General features: G+C 37.2%; 1 protein-coding gene across 1 annotated transcript in view; it reads left to right on the top strand.

The window, feature by feature from the left end:
* Window positions 1-26515, top strand: part of FRAS1 (Fraser extracellular matrix complex subunit 1) — an 868578-nt gene that overhangs the window by 440551 nt on the left and 401512 nt on the right. The window contains 2 exon segments of the mRNA XM_053703296.1: window positions 6132-6272; window positions 9354-9527. Coding sequence (XP_053559271.1) covers window positions 6132-6272; window positions 9354-9527 — 315 coding nt within the window.

Below are 26515 nucleotides of genomic sequence, written 5' to 3'. Positions count from 1 at the left end.
CCACCCAATACACCCTTAAAAAACCCACTAACCCCCTGAAGATCGACTTACTGTTCTGAAGACCGGACATCCATCCTCAAGGATGTGGCAGAAGTCTTCATCCAACCGGGCCGAAGTCCTCAACGAAGCCGGGAGAAGTCTTCATCCAAGCCAGGCGAAGTGGTCCTCCAGACGGGCATAAGTCTTCATCCAGACGGCATCTTCTACCTTCATCCATCCGACGCGGAGTGGCTATATCTTCAAGACATCCGACGCGGAACATCCTCTTCATCCGGAGTCTTCTTACTGAATGAAGGTTCCTTTAAATGACGTCATCCAAGATGGCGTCCCTTAGATTCCGATTGGCTGAATTCTATCAGCCAATCGGAATTAAGGTAGAAAAAATCCTATTGGCTGATGCAATCTGCCAATAGGATTGAAGTTCAATCCTATTGGCTGATCCAATCAGCCAATAGGATTGAGCTTCAATCCTATTGGCTGATTGCATCAGCCAATAGGATTTTTGTAGCTATATTGTAGCTATCTTAGGGTTTATTTTATAGGTAAGTATTTAGTTTTAAATAGGAATAATGTAGTTAATGATAGTAATTTTATTTAGATTTATTTAAATTATATTTAAGTTAGGGGGTGTTAGGGTTAGACTTAGATTTAGGGGTTAATACATTTAATATAGTGGCGGCGAGGTTGGGGATGTCAGATTAGGGGTTAATAAATGTAGGTAGGTGGCGGTGATGTTAGGGATAGCAGATTAGGGGATAATATTTAACTAGTGTTTGCGAGGCGGGAGTGCGGCGGTTTAGGGGTTAATATGTTTATTATAGTGGCGGCGATGTCCGGAGTGGCAGATTAGGGGTTAAAAAATTTATTTTAGGATTTGCGATGCGGGAGGGCCTGGGTTTAGGGGTTAATAGGTAGTTTATCGGTGTTAGTGTACTTTTTAGCACTTTAGTTATGACTTTTATGCTACGGCGTTGTAGTGTAAAACTCATAATTACTGACTTTAGAATGCGTTAGGGATCTTGGAGGTAGAGGGTGTACCGCTCACTTTTTGGCCTCCCAGGATAGACTCGTAATACCGGCACTATGGAAGTCCCATAGAAAAAAGACTTTACGAAGTTTACGTAAGTCGTTTTGGGGTAAGGCCAAAAAAATGTGCGGGCCCCTAAACCTGCAAGACTTGTTATACCAGCGGGCGTAAAAAAGCAGCGTTAGGACCTGTTAACGCTGCTTTTTTACCCTAACGCACAACTCGTAATCTAGCCGTTTGTTTGAAAAATATGCATTGTATTGCAGTCCTGGACACACCCCTTGAAATCCCTCTGATATGTTGTTTCTTACTTGCTTTACTGTGGTCAATTAGGGACAGATAGAATTGGGCTCCTGCACATATTGATTCATTACTGCCCAGCATTTAAAGAGTGTAAGGGTTCTGCATTCCTTGGAATGCACTTTAGCCTCTGTGAGTGGAGTGCAAACACTGCAATTCTCAAAGCTAAAGGGACAGTCAAGTCATGTTTCAGAAAGAGCAAACAATCACTTACATTATCTAAATGTGCACAATCTTTTTTATTTTATTTTTGTATTGATGAAAATACATCCACCATCATTGTGCACAATCTTTTTATATACACACTTTCTGAGGCACCAGCTCCTGAGCATTTGCAAGATTCACAAAATATACATATATGCCATTTGTAATTGGCTGATGACTGACACATGATGTATTAGACAGCAAAATGTAACTAACTTTGACATTTGTCTAAAAAAATTGAAATTAAAAGGAATTGCTTTTGTATTGTCTTTTTATTATGTATTTACTGATTATTCAATTCTACTGTTTTTAGTGGTCCTTTAAATAGCAAGAAAATCAATGAAAGTACATTACAAAAATGTATTTCTTATTTTTCCCTTTAATCTCAAAATGTAAAAAAATAGCAATTTTCTTGTTAGTTTTTTTAGCATTCTTTTACCAAATGTTTAAAAAGGATTTCCCCCCCCCACCACCACCACCCACAGAGAGCCTAGTGTGCATTCTGCAGGATTTATATTCTTGATCCTTGATCATTTATAGTCATGTTAAAAGGAAGTACACCCTCTTTGAATTCTATGGGGCATATTTATCAAAGTGCGAGCGGACACGATACGATGTAGCGTATCATGTCCGCTGGACATCGATAAATGCCGACAGCATACGCTGTTGGCATTTATCATTGCACAAGCAGTTCACCATTCGGAGCTTGATAATTCGGCCTCTATGGCTTTACGTATTAGGACATAAAAACAATCATCTGGTCCTTAGCAGGTTTTAAAATTTGGTAAATACAACCTCAGATGAACAACAACACATGACATATTACACAGTGTCATGATTTATTTAACAAAAATAAAGCCAAAATGGAGAAGCCATGTAAGAAAAACTAAATACACCCTTACTGCTTCCATCGGAAATAAGAGGCTGAGTAGCAGCAAATGTGACCACCTCTATAAATGCTGACGTTTTAGCAGTTTGCTGTTCTGGAGCATTCAGGTGGGAGTGTTAACACAATGCCAAGCAGGAAAGATATCAGCAATAATCTTAGAGAAGCAACTGTTGCTGCCCATCGATCTGGGAAGGGTTATAAGGCCATTTCAAAACAATTTAAAGTTCATCATTCAACAGTGAGATTATTCCCAAGTGGAAAACATGCAAGACAGTGGCTAATCTTCCCAGGAGTGGACGTCCCAGCAAATTCACCCCAAGGTCAGACCGTGCAATGCTCAGAGAAATTGCAACAAAAAAAAAACAACAAGAGTTACATCTCAGACTCTACAGGCCTTAGTTAGCATGTTAAATGTTAAAGTTCATGAAAGTACAATTAGAAAAACTATGGTTTGTATGGAAGGGTTGCCAGGAGAAAGCCTCTTCTCTCTAAAAAGAATATGGCAGCACGGATTATGTTTGCAAAGTTGCATCTGATCAAACCACAATACTTCTAAAACAATGTCCTTTGGACAGACAAGACCAAAGTGGAAATGTTTGGCCATAATGCACAGCGCCACATTTGGTGATAACCAAACAGCATATCAGCACAAACACCTCATACCAACTATCAAGCACAGTGGTGAAGTGGTGATGATTTGGACTTGTTTTGCAGTCACAGGATCTGGGCACCTTGCAGTCATTGAGTCAACCATGAACTCCTCTGTATACCAAAGTATTCTAGAGTCAAATGTGTGGCCATATGTCCGACAGCTAAAGCTTGGCCGAAATTGGGTCATGGAACAGGACAATGATCCCAAGCACACCAACAAATCTACAACGGAATGGCTGAAAAAGAAAAGAATCAAGGTGTTGCAAAGTTCAGACCACAACCCGATTGAAATGATGAACCTTAAGAGAGGTGTGCATAAATGAATGCCCACAAACCTCAATGTACTTAAGCAAGAAGAGTCAGACAAAATTCCTCCAGAACGATGTGAGAGACAAATAAAGTCATACAGAAAACAATTACTTCAAGTTATTGCTGCTAAAGATGGTTCTACAAGCTATTGAATCATAAGGTGTACTTAGTTCTTCACACATTACCTCCCCATTTGACTTTATTTTTGTTAAAAAAAAATCCTGACAGTGTAATATGTCATGTGTTGTTGTTCATCTGAGGTTGTATTTACCTAATTTTAAGACCTGCTAAGGACCAGATGATTCTTACTATGTCCTGATATATAAAACATAGAATTCAAAGAGGGCGTACTTTCTTTTTCGCATGACTGTATATCTATACTTTATTGGAAACTGAAGTGGAATTCATTTAAGCATACTTAAAGGGCCATGATACCCACATTTTTTCTTTCATGATTTAGAAAGAGAATGCATTTTTAAACATCTTTCTAATTTACTTCTATTATCTAATTTTTTTTATTCTCTTGATATTCATTGCTGAAAAGCATATCTAGATATGCTCAGTAGCTTCTGATTGGTTGCTGCACATAGAAGCCTCATGTGATTGGCTCACCCATGTGCATTGCTTTTTCTTCAAATAAGGATATCTAAAAAATGAAGCAAAATAAATAATAAAAGTAAATTGTAATGTTGTTTAAATTTGTATGTTCTATCTGAATCATGAAAGAAAGATTTTGGGTTTAGTGGCCCTTTAAGATATATTTTTTTTATAAAGGGGTATGTCCCTAAAATTTAAAATAGGGACACGCAGGCTAAATTAAATGTACATGATTCAGATACAGCATGTAATTTTAAACAACTTTCCAATTTACTTCCATTAAAAAAAATGTGCACAGTCTGTTATATTTACAATTTTTGAGTCACCAGATCCTACTGAGCATGTGCAAGAAGTCACAGACTATACCTATATGCATTTGTGATTGGCTGATTGCTATCACATGGTACAAGGGGAGTGCATAACTTTGAAATTTGTTATAAAAAAAATCTACTACTCATTTGAAGTTCAGACTAAGTGCTATTGCATTGTCTTGTTATCTTGCATTTGTTGATTATGCAAATCTAATGTGTTGACTGGTCCTTTAACATTTTGTTAAAGGGACACTAAAGTCAGAATTAAACTTTTAGATAGAGCATGCAGTTTTAAGAGACTTTCCAATTTACTTCCGTTATTAAATTGTGCATTGGACATAATAAGTGTCTGTGATTGGCTGATGGCTATCACGTGATACACGTGGTCGGCAAATGGAAAAACATGTTTTAATTTGTCAGAAAAAAAGTCTTCTGCTTATTTAAAATTAACAGTAAGTGCTATTGCATTGTCTTTTTATTATGCAGTTGTTAATTGTGCAGTTCTTTAATGTCCATTTACCCCAACTGCAGGATTTATGAAAAAAGGTTGTAAAAACTAAAATAGCTCAACCCATAATACTTGGCACTTTGAATAATTTCAACCATATAATAAACTATAAATAACACATTAAAAAAAGAGAAAATTACATACCCTGTGGTATAGGTAACAAGTAAATAGAAATGATGACATTCTGCCCTAGCTAGTCACTAATGAGGTGTTGGAATATAGGAAAAACCCTTTCCTATCATTTAGACAGCATCCAGACAAAAAGCCCCTCATGTGAAAGATAAGATCACCTTTGTAATGGGGCAGCTGTTGTTAAACAGTGGCAGTGACCATTTTTATAAGCTGTAGTGTTTAACTTCAATTTTAGAGCTAGAAAGTGGTGGATCAGTGTTCACGTTTATATTTGTGTAGGCGCCCCATCCTCCCCTGTCTGTAAGGGAATACTCAGGTATACTTGAGCAGCCATGAAGCTGTTCAGTAACAGCGATAGCCTGCAATGCATCTAATGTGATTACGTTTTGATGACATTATATTGTAAGCAGTGTGTTCCATGCTTTTGAGTTACTCTGACATTAAACTCAAAATAAAGTCTCCTATAAAATGGTTAATCATGTAATATACTGTCATATTTAATTTACCTTTGGCAGTTGTGAGTTTCACTCCCCCCAGAGAGGCTGGAGTAAATCCTAAAGGATTCAGAACGCTGACTCTGATAAGATAAGCAATATAACATAACGTAATCACATTTTAAATACTTACAATTAATTGCAGATATATATATACTATGCATGTATTAAGAACAAGTCAGATATTCACAATTGAGTTGTGATCATGTCCATATTTTTTTCAAGGGAAATTAAAGAACCCTGCTGAACAAAATATCTAAAATAGAGGGTTCTTCTCCAAACACTTATACAAATTAACTAATATCCACAGAGTTTAAATGTGACAAAACTAAAAAAAATATGTTTCTTTCCTTAGTAAAATCTAACTCAGGGTAAGGATTAGATAAGGGATGCTATTCTATCAAAGTGCCAGTATTCACCAGGTATTTTAAACAATTCTAAATGTTTACCTTAATAAAACCCCTTTTTTAAATTAATTATAACTGTGGTCATTTCTAATATATATTGTTGATATTAATGAGGCTTAATTTTACCTGAACATCAATATCTTGGTTATCATGTTCTTATATTTTCATAGTCAGGGCTTCTGTATAGGTTTTTAAACTTCAGGTTTCTTTAGACAAAAAGCTACAAAATAAATACATAAACAAATACATTTGCAGCATCTGATTACTAGTTACATATTTGTTGTGTTCTTTTCTTTCTCCAGCCTGTCATAAGGAATGTGCCACATGTTCTGGACCACTAGCCAATCAGTGCACTTCATGTGTTCCCCGTTTTGCCTTACTGAGAGGGCTGTGCCTTCGCGACTGTGGAGAGAGTTATTATTCTGATGGCAGCTTGTGCAATGGTAATTTCAACTGTTTATATTTTAAATATGCAGTCTTTCAATCAGTTTAGTTTGATGTTGCTATATGTTGAAGTCTGTTGAGTTTTTTGCGTTTTTGTTTTTTGCATTTCAGTGCCTATTTGCTGATCTATAATATATATATGTATGTTTTTATATATATGTCAAAGAAATTAGGCAGACACTCAGGAATCAATTTGAATCAAAGTTTCTTTACTATAGGCAGCAGCACATACAGAGCTTGTTTTTATATATATATATAATTTTAAAGATGTATACCAAATCCTATACTCTTCCTAATACATTCTTGTCATTTAGAGATTGTCTTTCTTGTTTCGTACCCTTGAGTAAGATAAATGACAGATTTCATTCGTGCTGCCCCACGAAACAATCAAAAAATGATTTGGCAGCTCAGGAGATTGCTATATACCAAAATCACAATTACTTACATAATTAAAATTCTCATAGCTACATGTTTATCAGTGCTTGCTCAGAATCTGATTTAAATGATGTATCAGTAATTGAAGGTTAGGTTATTTTATTTTTTAGCTGTGACATTTTTCAGGGAAGACAAACAGGCAGCTGTCTCATGGCTTGATGAGAGTGAAAATTGAAACTTAAAGTGTGTCATTACTTTTCTCCCAGAAACTCTAGAGTCATTTTCTTTGTGTGCTTTGAATGCAGTAGCAGAGCTGTAAACAAAGTTTAACATAATGACCACCCTCAATCATATCTATATCTCAGTGGCATCAGTAATGGCCAACCACTGACCTCATGGATGTTACTCAGAGATGGCTATGCGTAGTCCCTCTCAGAATAAAATATTTAAAGGCTTCTGGTTATAGTAGTTTAGAACCAAACAAAAAAAAAAATGACTGAACAATCTCTTAAATTGTTTTATTTATGTGTGAGATGACAGTTGTGAGAAACATTAAAGGGATACTAAACCCAAGTCATGATTCTGATAGAGCATTCAATTTTAAGCAACTTTCTAATTTACTCCTATTATCGATTCTTCTTCATTCTCTTGCTATCTTTATTTAAAAAGCAGTAATTTAAATCTTGGAGCCAGCCCATTTAAGGTTCAGCACCTTGGATAGCGCTTGCTTATTGGTGGCTACATTTAGAAAACCTATAAGCAAGCATAACCCATGTTCTGAACCAAAAATGGGCCTGCTCCTAAGATTTACATTCCTGCTTTTTAAATAAAGATAGCAAAAGAACAAAGAAAAATTGATAATAGGAGTAAATAAGAAAGTTGCTTAAAATTGCATGCTCTATCCGAATCATGAAAGAAAAAATTTTGGGTTTAGTATCCCTTTAACACCTCTTGTATTTGTGTAAAAAATTGCTTTTTTCACATTCCCTACGGAGGCCAACAGGAAAACCTAGGTTTTCTTCAAAACGCTGCAAAATGCCTAAACCAGCAAAATAAATTTTAACATTTAGAATAAACCTGGGTTACATCATTTGCTTTTTGGCCTTTCTAGGGAGCGTGAGGCAAATACAGTTTTTACTCAGAAGCACAAGATGTTTAATGTTATTTTAAAAACCAACATCAGAATGTTCATGTCATCACCAATACTGAATTAAATAGCTGATTTGTTTTACTTTCTTACAGTTCTATGTAAATCCCTGCAAAACCTCTTTTGAAAGCCTATTTGCTATTGTTTTCCTCTGTTTAACCAAAGTTTTCTTCTATTTTATAAATGTAATACAAATGGTTTTACTTATTCAAACGGCAGCTTTTCTAACAATGCGAATAACTTAGAAAAACAAGCCAAAAAAAAAAAAAAAAAAAATTGTCAAAAAATTCTGAACTCATAGGGGCCAATTTACTAAAGTGCGAGCGCATATAATACGATGTAGCGTATCATGTCCGCCGTTTATCGATAAATGCAGACAGCCTACCCTGTCGACATTTATCATTGCACAAGAAGTTCTGGTAAACTGTTTTTGCATTGCCGCCCCCTGCAGATTTGCGGCCAATCGGCCGCTAGCAGGGGTGTCAATCAGCCCGATCATATAGGATTGGGCAGATTGAAAAGGCAGTGGACAAGTTATGGAGCAGCGGTCTTTAGACCGCCGCTTCATAACTACTGTTTCCGGCGAGCCTGAAGGCTCGCACGGAAACAGGGGCATCAAGCTCCATTCGGAGCTTGATAATTCGGCCCCATAGTATTTCATCAAGAACAGCAACAAATAATGCATCTATGCCCAAGAATGTATTTATTCCACTTTCGACTGCTTAGAATGTTGGTAGGTATGGTGTAATTATTGCTAAACCTGACTGAACAACAGAATACATGTTGTGTCTATATGATATCATTTATTATATAAAGGAAAGCTTAATGAAAATGGTGCTCTCAGTCTTATATTGAACTAGTATTTGTGCAACTTGTTTAAAATCTGACTAAAATATATCAATTCTGGTAGCACATATTATTCTTAAAGGGACAGTCTACAATAGATTGTTTATTGTTTTAAAAGATAGATAATCCCTTTATTACACATTCCCCAGTTTTGCATAACCGACACTGTTACATTAATACACTTTTTCCCTCTGTGATTACCTTGTATCTAAGCCTCTGCAGACTGCCCCCCTGTCCACATAACTTTTTATTTGTTATCTATTGACTTGCCAATTAGTGCAGTGTTGTGCTGACTCTTAAATTACCCCACAGGCGTGAGCACAATGTTATCTATATGGTCCACATGAACTAGCAGTTGTTTATAGCAGAGGCTGTTTATAGTGGCTTAGAAACAGGCAGAAATTTAGAGGTTTAAATGTTAGAAAGCATCTTAAAAATACAATATTTGTTGTGCAAAGCTGGTGAATGGGAAGTAAAGGCATTATCTATGTTTTTAAACAATAACAATTTTAGTGTTGACTGTCCCTTTAAGTCTGACTTCATGATATTGTTTAAATAATAATCAAGGTTTTATTTATTTTTTGTGACATTTTTTCGAAGGGGAAATGAGTTTGAGTTGCAGGTTTTAATACTGAAAGAGATATTGGTTATTCATTTCCATTTCTGTTGGAACCTTAGGCATTTTACTCTCTTCTTTGCCTTATATCACCAGCCTGCCATCCATCTTGTCGTTCTTGTGTGGGCCCAGAAGATGCTCACTGCACACAGTGCGTAAATCCTGAGCATGTGCTGCAGGCAGAACAGGACTACAGAGGAAAACCTTATGGGACATGCCAGGCTCAGTGCAAAGCACAGTTTTATGTGGACAGCATTGGCGTGTGTCGAGGTAAACCAGCACAAGTTTGGTCATAACTTTTATGATTTATTTAGTCATTGTATACACTTTTTTTAATGAATTTTGCTCTTGTCTGTGTCTCAGTACAAAAAAACATGGATTTCCCATAATCCACCTCTCACCCCTCATCTAGCTTAGTATATAGTTGTGTTTTTTTCTATTTATCATCTATCTGTCTGTCTTTCTGTCTGTCTGTCTATCTCTCTCTCTGTCTCCCCATATGTATGTATGCTACATGAATGCCTGTCTCGTTCTTTTAATTAAAGGGACATTAAACACAAATTTTTTTCATTCATGATTTAGAAAGAGCATGCAATTTTAAACTTTCTAATTGACTTCTATTATCTAATCTGCTTCATTCTCTTGATATCCTTTGCTGAAAAGCATATCTAGATAGGCTCAGTGGCTGCACATAGTTGCCTCGTGATTGGCTCACCCATGTGCATTGCTATTTCTTTAACAAAGGATATATAAGAAATGAAACTAATTAGATAATAGAAGTAAAATGGAATGATGTTTATAATTGTATTCTCTATCGGAATAATGAAAGAAAATGTTTGGCTTTAATGTCTCTTTAAGTCGTTTATCTGTCTAGTTGTTGCTGTTTTTATCTACCTGCTTGTGTGTCAGATTGTGTTTCTGCTTCTGCGTTAGCATTTGCTCAGTCATCTATGTTAAAAGATACATATAAAATACTAGATGATAGTAAGCTGCAAGATTGTCACTTTGCTGATACCTATTGTACATTTAGGAGGAATCAGGCAGCCATCTTGATAATGAGGCCTATTTATGAAATGTCTGTCGGATATGATCCGACAGTGCGGATCAGGTCCGACAGACAATCGCTGAATCTGCCGCCAGCATGGGGGTGTCAATCAACCCGATCGTACTCGATCGAGTTGAATTGTGGCGATTCCTGTCCACCTCATCAGATCAGGCGGACAGAGTTATGGAGCAGTGGTCTGCTTCATAACTGCTGTTTCTGGCGAGTCTTAAGACTCGGAGCTTGATAAATGGGCCTCATAGTCTAAAGTTGCATGAAAGAGAGGTCTAGGAATTTAATATAGCAAGATAAATATTGGAACACAACTTCGTAGCAAGACTGTTCAGCAATTCAAGATGATAATTGTTATCCAGGTGACAGTTTTCAACTGGTTCAAGTTAAGACACTTCCATTTTTTTGCTTATGCTTGTTAGGATTTTTGAGCTAAAGTGTAATGGGCAATGTGTTCACGTGTCCAAACAGTAGTGATTATACGGTGTGATCTAATACACAATGAGCAAATAGGTGGGTTTTGCACTAAACTGAATTGTTTTAGGGGATATTGCTATCTTCTAGAGGTCAGGAGATACTGGGTGGGCTAAGTTGCACTCTTCAAAGAGTAAATGAAATAGTGAGAGGCCGAACAAAACCTACAGTGACTGATAGAAAGATAGACAGTGATTTAGAGAGAAGAAAAAAACTGAGGGCGCCATGTACTAAGAGGCGGGCAGACAGCTTCTTAACTCGCGAGGCTGTCCGCCCGCCTCCGCTACACACGGGCAGCGGATCTATTGATCCGCTTGCCCGTATGTACCATTACACACTCATCGGAGTGTGTAATGCCCGCCCCTTCAATCACGCGACTGAAGGAGCTGTCAATCTAATGACCACTGCTTCTTACATTGCGGGAAGCAGGCTCGCATATGCGAACCTGCCCCGCAAAGGCTCCGGAGCAGCTTTCGCTGCTTCGTACATGGAGCCCTGAGTGTCAGAGAGGGACGGACAGACCCAGGCAGAGAAACAAAGTGATGTATATAAATCGTAATGTGAGTTGTGCAGAAAAGAAAATAAGCAATAAGGAAGAAAAATAAGACATACGATTTGAAAAGAAAATATAGGTTAAAACCATTAAGCAGGTACCTGAAAGCTATTTGTTGACCACTGTTACGGTTGTTATGCAATTTTGATGATAATGTTCGTGTATCTGACGTAATTTTGTAAACAGGAATAGTTTGTTAAATGGACATAAAACTCCAACTATTTATTTAATTATTCAGATAGAGTCTACAGTTTTGAAAAACTTCCAAATTTGCGACTATTATCAAATGTACTTTGTTCTCTTGTTATCCTTTGTTGACAAGCAGTTAGAAAGGGGTTGGTGAGTGCACGTGAGTGGAGCAATATATGGCAGCAGTTTTATAACTGTGTGATATATTTGCATATTGTGGCCTCCAATAGATGTGCTATGTTGTGCACAGGGCTCGCTCAGTTTCCTGGCTGGGAGGCTCCTACTACTTGAATATTTGTATTGTTTAAAAATATAGATAATCCCTTTATTACTCATTTCCCAGTTTTGCATAACCAAAACTGTTATAGTATTACACTTTTTACCTCTGTGATTACCTGGTATCTAAGCCTCTGCAAACGGCTCTCTTATCTCAGTGATTTTTACGTGCATTTCAGCTATTTAGCGCAGGCTCATACATAACTACACAGGAGTGAGCATGTTATCTAGTGTGAGCATGTTATTGTGCATAAGAACTAGCACTGTCTAGCTGTGAAAAGCTAATACAATTCACTGAGATAAGAGGCGACCTTCAAGGGCTTAGAAATCAGCCTATGAGCCTATCTAGGTTTAGCCTTCATCAAAGAATACCAATAAACAAAGCAAAGTTGATGATAAAGGTAAATTGGAAATTTGTTTACAAATTGCCTACCCTATCTGAATCATGAAATTTAAATTTTGAATTTACTGTCCCTTTAAGTAGAAACCTATAACTTCCAAGTGGTAGGCTGCCTTTCAGCACCTGTGGAGTGTGGGCCTATAGAATATGAATGTTATATATAACTATAAGCATATGAATATAAATATAATTTTATATTAATTTATAGATCAGAAATTAAATTCTAGTACCACCTTAAAGGGATATGAAACAGAAACATGTTCTTTTGGGATTCAGGCAGAGCATTAAACCATTTTGAAAAAAAAGTTTTCAATTTACTTTTATTATCAAATTTGCTTCGTTCCCATGATATTCTTTGTTGAAGAGATACCTAGGTAGGCATCTGGAGCACTATATGGTAGGAAATTGCGCTGCCATCTAGCGCTCTTGCAAATGGATAACATTCTTGCAAAACTGATGCCATATAGTGTTCTAGAAATGGGCCGGCACCTAAGCATACGTCGCTGATTTTCAACAAAAGATACCGAGAGAACAAAGAACAATGATAATAGAAGTAAATTAGAATGTTTTTTAAAATCGTGTTCTCTATCTGAATCATGAAAGCAAGAAAAAAGAAGCGTTATCAGCAGATCCACATAAAATAACATTTTAGAAAAATAGGCAAACCCAGTCGAGTCAGAACAGTGCGACACTATTCAGCTATGCTGTAATCATAGACTATAAACCATACAACCACAAATCCTTAAAACTATTAAGCCATTAGCTGATTGGCTAAAACATTAATTGGCTGCATTCAAGTCTCATATCTCTTAAAGGTGGGGAAACTTAACCTGATACATTGGGGCCTATCTATCGAGCTCCGAAAGGAGCTTGACCGCTGCTCCATAACCCTGTCCGCCTGCTCTGAGTACGATCGGGTTGATTGACACCCCCTGCTGGCGGCCCATTGGCCGCGAGTCTGCAGGGGGCGGCCTTGCACCAGCAGCTCTTGTGGGCTGCTGGTGCAATGTTAAATGCAGAGAGCGTATTGCTCTCCGCATTCAGCAATGTCTTGCGGACCTGATCCGCACTGTCGGATCAGGTCCGCAAGACATTTCTTAAATATGCCTCATTCCCTCTAACTAATATTTGTATAAATAGAGGGCGATTTATCAAGCTGAGGCAGACAGGGGAACAGCCCTTGTCCGCTGCAGCTCGCCTCTGGTGGTCTGATTTCCCCTGGCGGAATTCAGCATTGCACACGAGCGCTATTTTGTGCTTGCGTGCAATCCGCCCCCTGCCCGCGCACAGCCAATCACGCGCGCAGGGTGCGGATTGCACACAAGCACAAAATAGCGCTCATGTGCAATGCTGAATTCCACCAGGGGAATTCAGCCCACCAGAGGCGAGCTGCGGCGGACAGGGGCGCGTATATGTGCCCCTGTCTGCCTCAGTTTGATAAATCGCCCTCTATGTATACAAATATTAGTTAGAGCTCTCAATGTCCCTGGTCGGACTGGACCGCGGAAATTGAATTTCGCCACTTTAGAGGTGGCGAAAGATTAGGAAAGCAGCGGTCTGATGACTGCTGTTTGTTAAATACGGCGTGCAGGTTCTCTTGTGAGAACCTGTAGCCGTAGTGGGTCGAAAGGCTTGCGAAGCCTTTGATAAATCGACCCCTAAACCATAATCTAAGTTGTTAAAATGTACTAATGACAAAAATCATATCCAATTGCACATATGAAATACAAAGCGATTTGTATATATAGATAGCAATATACAAGAATATTATTAGTAAAAAATACCTTGTTAAGTATCATTATACAAAATAAGAGTTAAAATTTAATTTACAGAATACTCTATTATGATGTCATTAGTGACAAAAGGAAAGAAATTAGGGGAATATTAATAACTGGAAACTAGAATTACCTTGTAAATGGTTAAAGGGACAGTCTACACCAGAATTTTTATTGTTTTAAAAGATAGATAATCCCTTTATTACCCATTCCCCAGTTTTACATAACCAACACAGTTATAATAATATACTTTTAACCTCTGTGATTATCTTGTATCTAAGCCTCTGCAAACTGCCCCCTTATTTCAGTTCTTTTGACAGACTTGCAGTTTAGCCAATCACTGCCTGCTCCCAGATAACTTCACGTGCATGAGCACAGTGTTATCTATATGAAATACATGAACTAACACCCTCTAGTGGTGAAAAACTGTTCAAATTCTGAAAAGAGGTGGCCTTCAAGGTCTAAGAAATTAGCATATGAACCTCCTAGATTAAGCTTTCAACTAAGAATACCAAGGGAACAAAGCAAAATTGGTGATAAAAGTAAATTGGAAAATTGTTTAAAATTACATGCTCTATCTGAATCATGAAAGTTTATTTTGGCCTAGACTGTCCCTTTAAAGGGACTGTACACTGTAAAATTGTTTTTATATGAATGTATTGTCAATGATTTGTTATACCAGCTGCAGAGTTTAAAATTTATGAAAAATTAAATTTTTCAGTTTATTTGTGTATATGAAGTAGCTGGTTTTGTGCTTTTAAACCACAGCCTATTACAATGGGTTGAGCTTCAGGTAATATCAGATCTATCATTATGTTATCACTTTTATGTACACAAACTTGCTTCCTTATCTTATATTTGTCTAGAAAACCAAAGCTCAATACTTAGAGAGAACAATGGAAAATTATCATTGTATTACTTAACTATGATGCCCCCACTGAGAGTGTAATCTCTTCTGCTGGCTGTGTTTACTTAAGCTATGTAATAGAATATACTACAGTATAGAAACTTTCAGTATAGGTTGGGATACCACAAGCTAAAACAGCTATTTCAAATGCCAAAATAGGGGTAAAGGAGCTACTTGTAAACAATTTAAAACACTCCTGCAGGTAAAATGAATCATTGGGAACAATTTAAAGGGGAGAACATTTTTGTGTGAACTGTTCAAATAAGTTTGTATATGGTAAGTTTAGCATTCATTCCAAAGCTATATCACAGCAGAGGACAGGTTAAAGTGAGAGAAGGACTGTTTTTTTAGACTGAATATCCAATATGTGTCTATGTAAACGTCTCTCTCTATCCACGCTCCTGGGAAGTATCCTAATCTGCTCCAAAATGGTCTATGAAAATCAATAAAAGGTCTAGCCAGTTCAGAACAAAGATTATCTCACACTGATGAAAGATAAGTGTATATATATATATATATATATATATATATACTGTATAAGATGATTACTTTTTTATTTTATATGTTATTTATTTAGTTTAAATGTTACTGTGGAAAGAGACCATAATCTAAAATGATGCTTTGATATCTATAGCTGTCATACTTTGAGAAATACTGAGTAGTAATTGCACGCTCTGCACGCTATAAAATAGGGGATTATACCTGTTAGATTTTTTTTTCTGTTACAGCAGAATCTAAAGCAGAAAATAGAACTTGTAAAATACTGCAGATGATGAGCCAAATGTTCATTTTATAACTTAACATAGCTTAAATCTTTATTGCTAGGGCAAAATATGTGAGGGTCGGATATAATTTAAGTTCATGCATAATTATCCAGTCAAAGATAAAAAAAATGCTTGGTAGCAAAAGCTTTATATGGTACAATCGCACAGACGCAGTGAACTTTCACAGATTCATAAAATTGCTGTATTTTTTCTTTTGAAACAGCTGTACTTTGCACTTTGGATTAACTTGCATAACAGAGAGTGGTTACATTTATACAAGTTTTTTTAAACTGTTTAAAAATTGCATAACAAATATTTTAAAAAGCCCTCTGCCATAATATAGAGAAATGTAGCCAATGAGAAAATGTATAGGTTCCTCTCTGTATTGTAAATGCTAAACTGAAGCGCATGATCCGGCTTGTCAAGACGACAACAATATCACTGTCATGTGCACCACTTCTGTCACAGGGAGCAAGAATACTCCAAGAATGCGGCACCCAGTGGGAAACCTCACTCACCATCATTTTTGAAAGGGTTAAAATAAGAAAATAGCTATGAAGAGAGATGCAGATACAAGAGGAAATATCATAATGATGAGACGTAATCATGCTAATGTAGTACTCATCAAAAAATGCCTCTTTAATAACAGTAAAAACAACTATGTATTCCCGAGGGGGGGGGGGGATAGTTATCAGACATATTCCATTTTGTCCATTTTAGTTACCAAAAAATATAAGGAACAGGGTCAGTGATAAAAATTAATTGATTTTCCAATGCTTGTGCACATACATAGGAAGGTGTCCTTTAAGTGATGGGAGTGATACAGGTGTCACCTGTAACAGCTACATCTCAAGGAACCAAGTAAAGAAGAAGATATATTCAGCAATACTCTGGAAACAGGCTCACCACGAAGCCATTGAGTGACTGCACTCTCTTATTTAGAGACTCATCACAAAATCCAGGAACGGATGCCTGTGTGATCACGCAGCTATATTGGCTGACACACAGGATACTTCAGCACTATTAAGGTACTTTATATCACCACTTTATAACATTTGGAATAACACTCTCATCACTTAAAGGACACCTTCCTATGTATGTGCACAACTACTGAAAATCAATTCATTTTTTCACTGACCGTTACTTATATTTTTTGGTAACTAAAATGGACAAATAGCACTTGGACACGTGTTTGTTTTTCTTTCCTATTTTGCTGGCATACATTTCATCTCTCCATTTTTTATATATATATTTCATATTTTTTATATATCTTATATATTTTATACCACTTGGTCCATCATAGACTATTGCTATAGTGTCATTTTTTATGAGTAGAGGCTCCGGATCCATATAATTATTTTATTGTAATATTTTATTGTGATACAGTATTGTTAAGAATAAGCTCATGATCTTACCCATACTTAATTGTTTTATATATAATTGTAATTAGTTCAGACAACAAATTGTCACCATAAAACATTTTGAGTTATAAAAGGGAAAAAAGAAAAGAAATATAACTGCCTAACTCATGCAAATGGATTAAAAACATAGGGGTTAATCCCAATCCTTTAAATTATCAACAGAAAAACACAATTAAAACCTATGGGGATTTTTGTAGATAACTCATTTGATAAGTTTCTCTAAAGGACTGTGATGCACTACTGGGAGGTAGCTGAATACATCTGGTGAGACATTGACAAGAGACAAACATGTGTAGCCACAAATCACCAGCTAGCTCCCAGTAGTGCAGGGTATGTACTGTTTAACAACAAAACAATACCAAGAGAACAAAGTAAATTTGAAAACAGAAGTACATTTTAATGTGTCTTAATATAAAGCAAAGAGGGGGAGCAGCGCTAAGAGAAGCAATAGGGTATCTACTATGATATATAAATTAATAGAGGGTGATACCTAATATCTAGTGAGTTCAAATGCGGGTATTTGTTATATCAAATATTAATCTAAAATTAAACAATTATAGTATGCAAAGAAATATAAATTACATCCAAACTAGCATTCCAGTGTCAGCTGTGCACTTCTTACTAATGATCATTGTGTTTTTCAGGAAATGATCATTACTAGGAAGTTCCCACCAGCCAATTAGCATTAGTAGGAAGTATACATTTAATACAGCTATATTAGTTTTAACCAGCTGCTATTTCACATTATTTAGGGCCAAAAAAATCAACCTGTTTTGATGCAGCTTTTATATGAATGACATTTTTTGAGTTCAGTGCCCCTTTAAAATCTGGTTTGTTAATGGCCCCTGAGCACTGGAATTAAAGAACCCTACCCTAGAGCAGGGGTCAGCAACCTTGGGCCCCCAGATGTTTTAGTACTACATTTCCCATTGTGCTCAGACAGCCTAAACCGTGTCTCAGCATCATGGGAAATGTAGTTCCAAAACATCTGGGGGCCCAAGGTTGCTGACCCCTGCCCTAGAAGGACTAAAGACCTACAAAGCATGTTGCAGCTATCCTCAGGTTTTCTGCTCATGATGCAATTCTACAGTGAGTCTCAAATTTCACCTCAGAACAGTCTTTCATTGGCCAAAGAAAACAAATAACTTGGATTCCACTCGTTTTTTTAAGGGATGCATTCTTGGACTGCTCTTTAGTATCAATAACAAAATTATAGTTTAAAATGCTTTAAAATACTTGAGCTTGATTATTAAAGGGCCACTAAACCCAAAATCTTTCTTTCATGATTCAGATAGAGAATAGAAATTTAAACATTACAATTTACTTCCATAATTTATTTTGCTTCATTTTTAAAATATCCTTATTTGTAGAAAAAGCAATGTACATGGTGAGCCAATCACATGATGCTTCTATGTGCAGCAACCAATCAGCAGCTAGTGAGCATATCTAGATATGCTTTTCATCAAAGAATATCAAGAGAATAAAACAAATTAGATAATAGAAGTAAATTAGAAAGATGTTTAACTCTGCATTCTCTTTCAAAATCATAAAAGAAAAAATGTGGGTAGCATGTCCCTTTAATACTCATCACAACAGATCAACTTATTGTCGCTTTAATATTGTACCCGAAGCCAAACTATATAAATTTGGTGTCTGTAAAAAAACTAGGGTGAGTGTGGGAGGAGGGAAGACGTGGGAAGTGAGTGCAGGTGTTTTGCTAGGTAGAATTATAGATATTGTAACGCTTGGGGGTTGCAGGGGTAGTCTGTCATTAGTGCATGCAGTGCCCCGGGGTACCAGTAGGCTACCACAATATCAATACACATTTTAAATTTGTATTAAAAAATGAACAGCAGCATCCCAGACTTTTCTAGACATATAACTTTGATGTATGTGCGAGCCTTGCCTGAAAAATACATCTCCGTTCCTAACCTGAGCAGTTCATAAATATACATATGGACTTCATGCTGTCTCAGGACATCATTTATTTAATAAAGAGATATCAGATAGTGTTGCTAGATTAAAGCTATGAAATAGCTGGTTTTGTTATTGATCTTTTACATTATATAAATCCTAAATAAATATATGCATTATTATATCAGCAGTATGTTCACACAAGTATCATCTTCTTACTTTGTTTAAGATGGAAAATAAATATTTAAAAGACCTTTAAATACAGCAGAATTGCAGCATAATCAACAAATTAATAATAAAAAGACAATGCAATAGCAAATTTCAAATGAGCAGCAGATTTGTTTTTGTGAAAAATGTTAGTTCAAATTTTTCCCCTTGTATCATGTGACAGCCATCAGCCAATCACAAAAAACATATGTATAAACTGTGAATTCTTGCACATGCTCAGTAGGATCTGGTGCCTCAAAGTCTGCATTTAAAAAGATTTTGCACATTTTGATAATGGAAGTAAATGGAAAGTTTGCTCCATCTGAATCATGGAAATTTAATTTTGACTTGGTTGTTTCTTTAAAACTTAACCCAATTTTATTAGGTAGCACAAGCTTTTGTAGGTTCATGATTCTAAGTATAATGTTAAAACACTGCTGGGCACAACTATAATAGTATGGTTACTATTCACCATGCTATTGTTTTCCCTCCTGTGCCTGCAGCTGTCTTCAGAGCTTTTTGTTTTCTTTAACCCTTTACTGGTGCCAGTTGGTCAAACGCCACATCTTTGTGCTGGGTGCCGCCATATTGGTGCTTTTTGCAGATAAGCTGTGCCCATTCACAGATCAGTGACATTGCCAGCATTTTGACATCTGTATTGTGTATCATATAGAGGAGTATTTTACATGTTTGCAGTGACCGCATTGGTCTATATTATCCATGTGCCCTTTTTATGTAAGTTATATAACTTTCAAACCGTGTATAAAAAAATGTTTAACTTCCAGCTATCAGGGCCGTCTTTAATATTGATTGGACCCTGGACAAAAATTTTCTTGCCCCCCCCCCCCCCACCCCATGCAATTTCGCTCTCCACCCCAACATCCCAAAAAAACAACTAAATCAATTTTTTTTTTATTATCAGCCCAGCGGTGGATCATCCACTGCTGGGCTAATCATTTAAAAAAAAAAATTTTTTAAAAATTGCAGTATGTGAAACTGGACCTAAGCAGTACTAATAAGTAAATAAATATATAAATTCCTCCACTGTGGATTCATTTAATATTCTTTTGAATGTGATTCTGGTGTGAGGTTAGCTGGTTAAAGAGATTTAGGGCAGCCAACAGGAGCAAAGCAAGGTAAAGGAGGAAGCATGGAGGTGCAGACAAATATAAGTTTACTGACTGGAACAGCAGAACTACTATGGGAAGCTGTAAAATCTGAGACAGAGAGAAAATAAAAACAATAAAAATAAACCTTACATTAATGTGTGAAGTATCAGCATGACGCTATAAATCAGCCACACCAGCACATGTCGCTTCTTTGCTAGGAACAAGTTCCCTCTCACCCTGAACTAGACAATGCTGCATGGGGAGGGGCGTGTGTGCACTCACTTATTCTTCCCACTGACACCTTTCTACAAAGCACTATTCCCCTAACAAACTTCAGTTAGTTGATCTTAGGGCCACAGCAGAAAGAGCAGGGCTAAGGGAACCAGTAGACTGGATGCTGTCTGTCCAAGGCTGCATTGATACAGTGTGAGATGAGTCACACAGCCTCAAGACTGAAGAGAGCAGTGTATGCAGCTGCACAGATGCTCAAATCCTCATGTGCCTGCCGCTCCAGCTTTCTGCTGCATGCGCCTACAGTCAGCCCTACCCAGAAACAATCCCCACCACCAGAGCAGTTACCTGGTAACAGTGGTAACCCCAGTAGGACCTTTTATGATGCAGTGGGAAATGGCTGGATGCCGAGTTAGGGCTTTGCATTCAGTGCTGCACAGTGCACATCTAAAACAGCACATGGCACTAGCTTGGCATGTCACATGACTCCGGCACGGTCTAGCACAGTTTTTGAAAAAAATATAAGCAGAGTACTTTTGACTGTGACAGTATTAGGACTGAACGTGTGTGTTCCCCATGTCACATCAGCAGTCTGGTATGAACCATAAAAAAAAAAAAAAATTTTTTTTTTTTTTTTAATTTTTTTTTTTAAGGACTCTTGGGCCCCTCAACAGAGACTGGGCCCAGGGCAGCTGCCCCTTTTGCCCTGTGTTAAAGACGGTCCTGCCAGCTATGTACTGTTTTGTTAACCCAAAGCACACGATACAGCTGTGAGAAAACCAGCAACATCAGTTATCAGTGAATGCCAACCACTTCTAAAACACTTCTAAATATTTATATATATATTTCATCATCAAGCATTTTTAAGCTTCCACTTCCTATCCATATATCAAGAGCAGAAACAGCAATGTACAACTGGGAGCTAGCTGCAAAAAAACAAAACACTTTGACTTCTGACTTCAGCTCAGCGTTTAAGCTGCTGCCCTCAGAGCTCTCCGAGTCCGACTGACTTCTGCCCGCGCTGCAATCACTGCTCTCCCACTCACTGACTACACGTGCAGTCAGGAGCCAATGTTCCGCCAATGGGAATAGTTTCAGTTCCCGCTAAGCTGCGCCAATAGGTTAAGATGATCTGTAACCCACTAGGTATCAATCACGTGTCAACCACCTGATTTGCGTAGCATGCAGGTGGAAAGTCGGAAATCCAAAAAAAACATTAAAAAAAATTGTGCTGAAGCAGGGACACACCTAGACACTGCTGCCGACACACTAATGTGTCACGATACACAGTTTGGAAAGCACTGCTTTAAGGTAATGGCACATTCTTAGTGCACCTGGAGTCATGGTTTCTTTAGTGTACTGAAGTTCAAACTTAGGTGAGCAGACAATTGCATCCCAAGCTTAAAAATACAATATCCTAAGCTTAAGTAAGGATATAGTGGGATTAGGAAATATTTGAGGTGTTCAAAATAGCAGGCAGAAATTATATTTATTTGTAAAAAAAAATATCATAGTTTCTCTTGTCAATAACTGGTCTGTTAGTGCATTGTTTTGTTTTGTTTTCCTGCGTAAAGGTTTAAATAACAGTTACAAGTTCTTTCATTTTTAATGTCACATTTTCAGCAAAGAGATTTATAGTAAGATTATGATGCATAACAAAAATACAATTCAATAGCACTCTAAATTTCATTTTTTTTTCTGACAAATTTGAAATTTCCCCCCATTTTCCTGCCCATATATCATGTGACAGCCATTTGCAAATCACAGACTCATGTACAGTACGTAAACACTGTGCTTAGTAACAGTTGGTGCCTTAGAAATTGGGAATATAAAAAGAATGTGCACAATTTGATAACATAAATATATTGTAACTTTTTTCTTTTAAATTGTATACTCTATCTGAAACATGAAAGTTTAAAATGAAGGCAAACTTTCAAGAATGAGTGCCCGTTTTTTTTAAAATACTATTAAAAACAGGGGCACTTTCATTTATGAAAGTTTACATTTCACCCGTTTTCTTAAAATACTTTTCTTTTCTTCTTGAAGCCGCTCCAGTGCTTCACCGGCCCGTTGCAAGCCTCTTCATACATCAGCACTGACGATTCCGGCATCCTCCAATCACAGCTCCCCCCCAGGGGAATTATTGCCTGAAACAACGCCGTGATTGGAGGAAATTGGAGGAAAATACTGTGCAATGTCAATTTTCATGAATGAAAGTGCCCCTGTTTTTAAAAGTTTTTTTTTTTTAAAACGTCTCTTTCACATGAAAATTGACATTCACTTTGTTTGACTTTAGCTTCCCTTTAATGTTAAAGATAGGTAATATATATTTTATGACATTTGAATGCTATAGGAGTTTAAACAGCCAACTCGATTATTATCCTTAGATTTTATATGCATTAAACAAATATTTAGAAATCAAAAGCAAAATATATGGGCCAAGCTATAATTTTAGTCTAGTTTTTTTTAAATTTATTTTCAGGCAGGTTATCCTTGCTTAACACCTTAGTGGCAGTTTGTTTAGCCTATCCCCACCCACATATTTTCTTTGATTTGGTGCATATTAATATGAACATTAACAGACAACATTACACATATGTGGTATACTCCCCACTGCAGTGTCTCTCTGGAATTAGAAACCAAGTCAAGTTCCAAATCAGGACAGATGTTGGGGAAATGGGTGTATGAAGCTGTGTGTGGCTATTGAAGGACTCAGAAAATAACTCTTATTACTGTTGTTTGGTTGTTTGCATGTGTAATAATTTGGCTGTTGAGTGTGATTTTCTCAAATTGAGACAGTGTTGGAGTTTATAGAACTGTTGATAGGCATGCTTTTCAAATATCATATCCAACCATGATATAAACTTTTAGTGTTGTGCGTCAACGAAGAGGAAAATGTGATATTATGTGAAATGCTAAAAATTGTGGGGCCTATTTACTATGGTGGGAGCACCATATGCTGTCTTCATTTATCATTGCACCAGCAGTTCTTGTGAACTGCTGGTGCAACGCCGCCCCCTGCAGATTTGCTAGCTCGATCGTATTCGATCAAGTTGATTTCTGTCCGCTGCCTCAGAGCAGGCGGACAGGTTATGGAGCAGCGGCCTTTAGACCGCTGCTTCATAACTTCTCTTTCTGACGAGCTTAAGGCTCGCCGGAAACACGGGGCATCAAGCTCCATATGGAGCCTGATAAATATGCCCCAAAGTTTCCCATTATATATGTAAAGGATAAATACAGTATATGGGGTGATGTAAATTTAGAAGCATATAAATTGTTTTGAAGGACAATGTGTAGTTGTTAAACATGTAGCCATAATTACATTGGACTTAAATATATTCTGCTAATTTAAACTATCGTCCTCCAGGAAATGAGGATGAAGACACAAAATAAACAATTAATACATGTTACATATCGCAGTCAGTGGTTTTACTCGCTTGACTTTCATTTCAAAACAAAACACCTACGCGTTTCGCTTTTTAATGTCACATATTTATAGAAATAAATTAACAAAGTTGTTAAATTGTTCTTATATGTAAAGTGCATGCACTGTGCCTCTAATAAAATGTAATGTTAACATGTTGTAACAACTTACAAGTGTTCTCATAAGCCAGGAGCATGTCAGCCAAGATCCGTTTCTTCAGGACATTAGTTGACAGCTTGCAGAAAACCAGCCAAAATCTATTCAGCATTACAGCTCATTTATACATGAGGCTCTGAGGGGCAATTTATAGGAAGCAATATAATGAATGTAGTGATGACTGACTGTGTTCCATTAATATGTTGTTACACAACTGTCAACCGATACCTAATTAGTCAGGGTTTAAGGACACCAGTAAGTAGCAATAACTTGTTCCTATTATTATTCTAAATCGTTTTCAAAGTGAAAAAATGTTTTTGTTGTCAAGTGAAAACAAGAATTATACTTTTTTTTGATGAAGCTATGCATCTATAGCTAATTGCAAATTGGTGTATAGCTCTGCAGACAAACAACACATCATCCCTGTTATTCATTGTTATAGACAATAACGTACAAAAAAATCATAAGGAAATATATAAATTTAATGTATAGCACATTTAAAGGAACGTTAAACACATTCAAATTGTAATTTAAAAAAAAAAAGTTTATGAGTAGAAAAAATAGCTTTGCAATATTAAACATTTGTGTAGGCTAGGGACCCAGGGGGGAGGAAGAGACCAAATGCTGAAAGTGCAGGGAAGATAGATAGATAGATAGATAGATAGATAGATAGATAGATACTATTTTACTTTATTTATTTTGTATGAAAAGGTTAAGTAAAAGCTGTTTTGTTTTAAATTGGAATTTATTATATACAATTATATCCAGATAAATAACTTCTTAATGATATTACAATATAATGTAATTGAGTCTCTTTAAACCACCTGCATGTGACACTCAATTAAAAATAAACTTTAATAATTCAGATAGAGTATGCAGTTTTAAGACACTTTCCAATTTAATTAAATTATCAAATTTTGCACAGTCTTTTTATATTCACACTTTTTGGGAAACACAATCCTAATGAGCATGTGTACAAGCTCACATGGTATACGTTTACTAGTCTGTTATTGGCTGATGTCTGTCACATGGTACAGGGGGCCGGAAAATGGGGGGAAAATAAATTTGTCTGCAGAAAATCTATTGCTAATTTAAAATTCAGAGTAGGTGTTAAATCATGGTCTTTGTATTATGCACTTGTTAATTATGCAATTCGACTGCATTGAATGGTCCTTTAAAGGGATATGAAACCCCAAAATGTTCTTTTATGATTCAGACATATTTCTAAAATTTAAAAAATTAGTTTCCGGTTCACGGCTATTATCAAGTTTTCTTAATTCCCATTGTTTTCTTGGTTGAAAAGATACCTAGTAGGGCATCTGGAGCACTAAATGGCAGGAAATAGTGCTGTCATCTAGTGCTCTTGCAAATGGATAAAATGCATGCAAAACTGCTGCCACATAGTGCTCCAGACATATGCACGACCCTAAGCTTATGTTCCTGCTTATCATCAAGAGAAAGCAATAAAATTAAGAAAATGTGATAATAGAAGTAAATTAGAAAGTTGTTTAAAATTGCATTCTCTTTCTGAAATTCGGGGTTTCTTGTCCCTTTAAATAATTACCAGGTCCTGCTGGTCCTTATGAGGAATAGAACTGAAAGGCTTTTTATTTGGAAAAAAATGTTAAAAAACTAAAAATTGTAACAGACTCAGGGCCCCATGTATTAAAAGGCGGGTGGACAGCTTCTCAACTTGCGAAGCTGTCCGCCCGCCTTGGCCGCATACGGGCAGTGGATCTGTTTGTCCGCTGGCCCTCATGTATCATTACACACTCTGATGAGTGTGTAATGCCCGCCCCTTCATTCACGTGACCAATCACATGAGTGAAGGGACTGTCAATCACCGAAAGCGAGCTCCCTCTCTGTGATCTTCCCTCGCCACCTCTGTCTAATGACTGCTACTTCTTACTTTGCGGGAAGCAGGCTCGCATATGCGAACCTGCCCCGGAAGGGCTTCGGAGCAATTCTCAATGCTTTGTACATGGAGCCCTCTCTTTCCCTTTAAGAGACATTGGGGCATATTTATCAAGCTCCGTATGGAGCTTGATGCCCCGTGTTTCTGGCGAGCCTGCAGGCTCGCCAGAAACAGCAGTTATGAAGCAGCGGTCACAAAGACCGCTGCTCCATAACCTGTCCGCCTGCTCTGAGCAGGCAGACACACATCGCCACAATACAACCCGATCGAGTACGATCGGGTTGATTGACACCCCCTGCTGGCGGCCCATTGGCCGCGAGTCTGCAGGGGACGGCGTTGCAACAGCAGCTCTTGTGAGCTGCTGGTGCAATTCTGAATACGGCGAGCGTATTGCTCGCCATATTCAGCGAGGTCTGGCGGACCTGATCCGCAGTGTCGGATCAGGTCCGCCAGACCTTGATAAATATGCCCCATTGTACTTAAAGGGAA

This window comes from Bombina bombina, chromosome 2, assembly GCF_027579735.1.
Source record: "Bombina bombina isolate aBomBom1 chromosome 2, aBomBom1.pri, whole genome shotgun sequence".
Lineage (NCBI taxonomy): Eukaryota > Metazoa > Chordata > Amphibia > Anura > Bombinatoridae > Bombina > Bombina bombina.
This window is presented reverse-complemented; position numbering and strand designations above follow the sequence as displayed.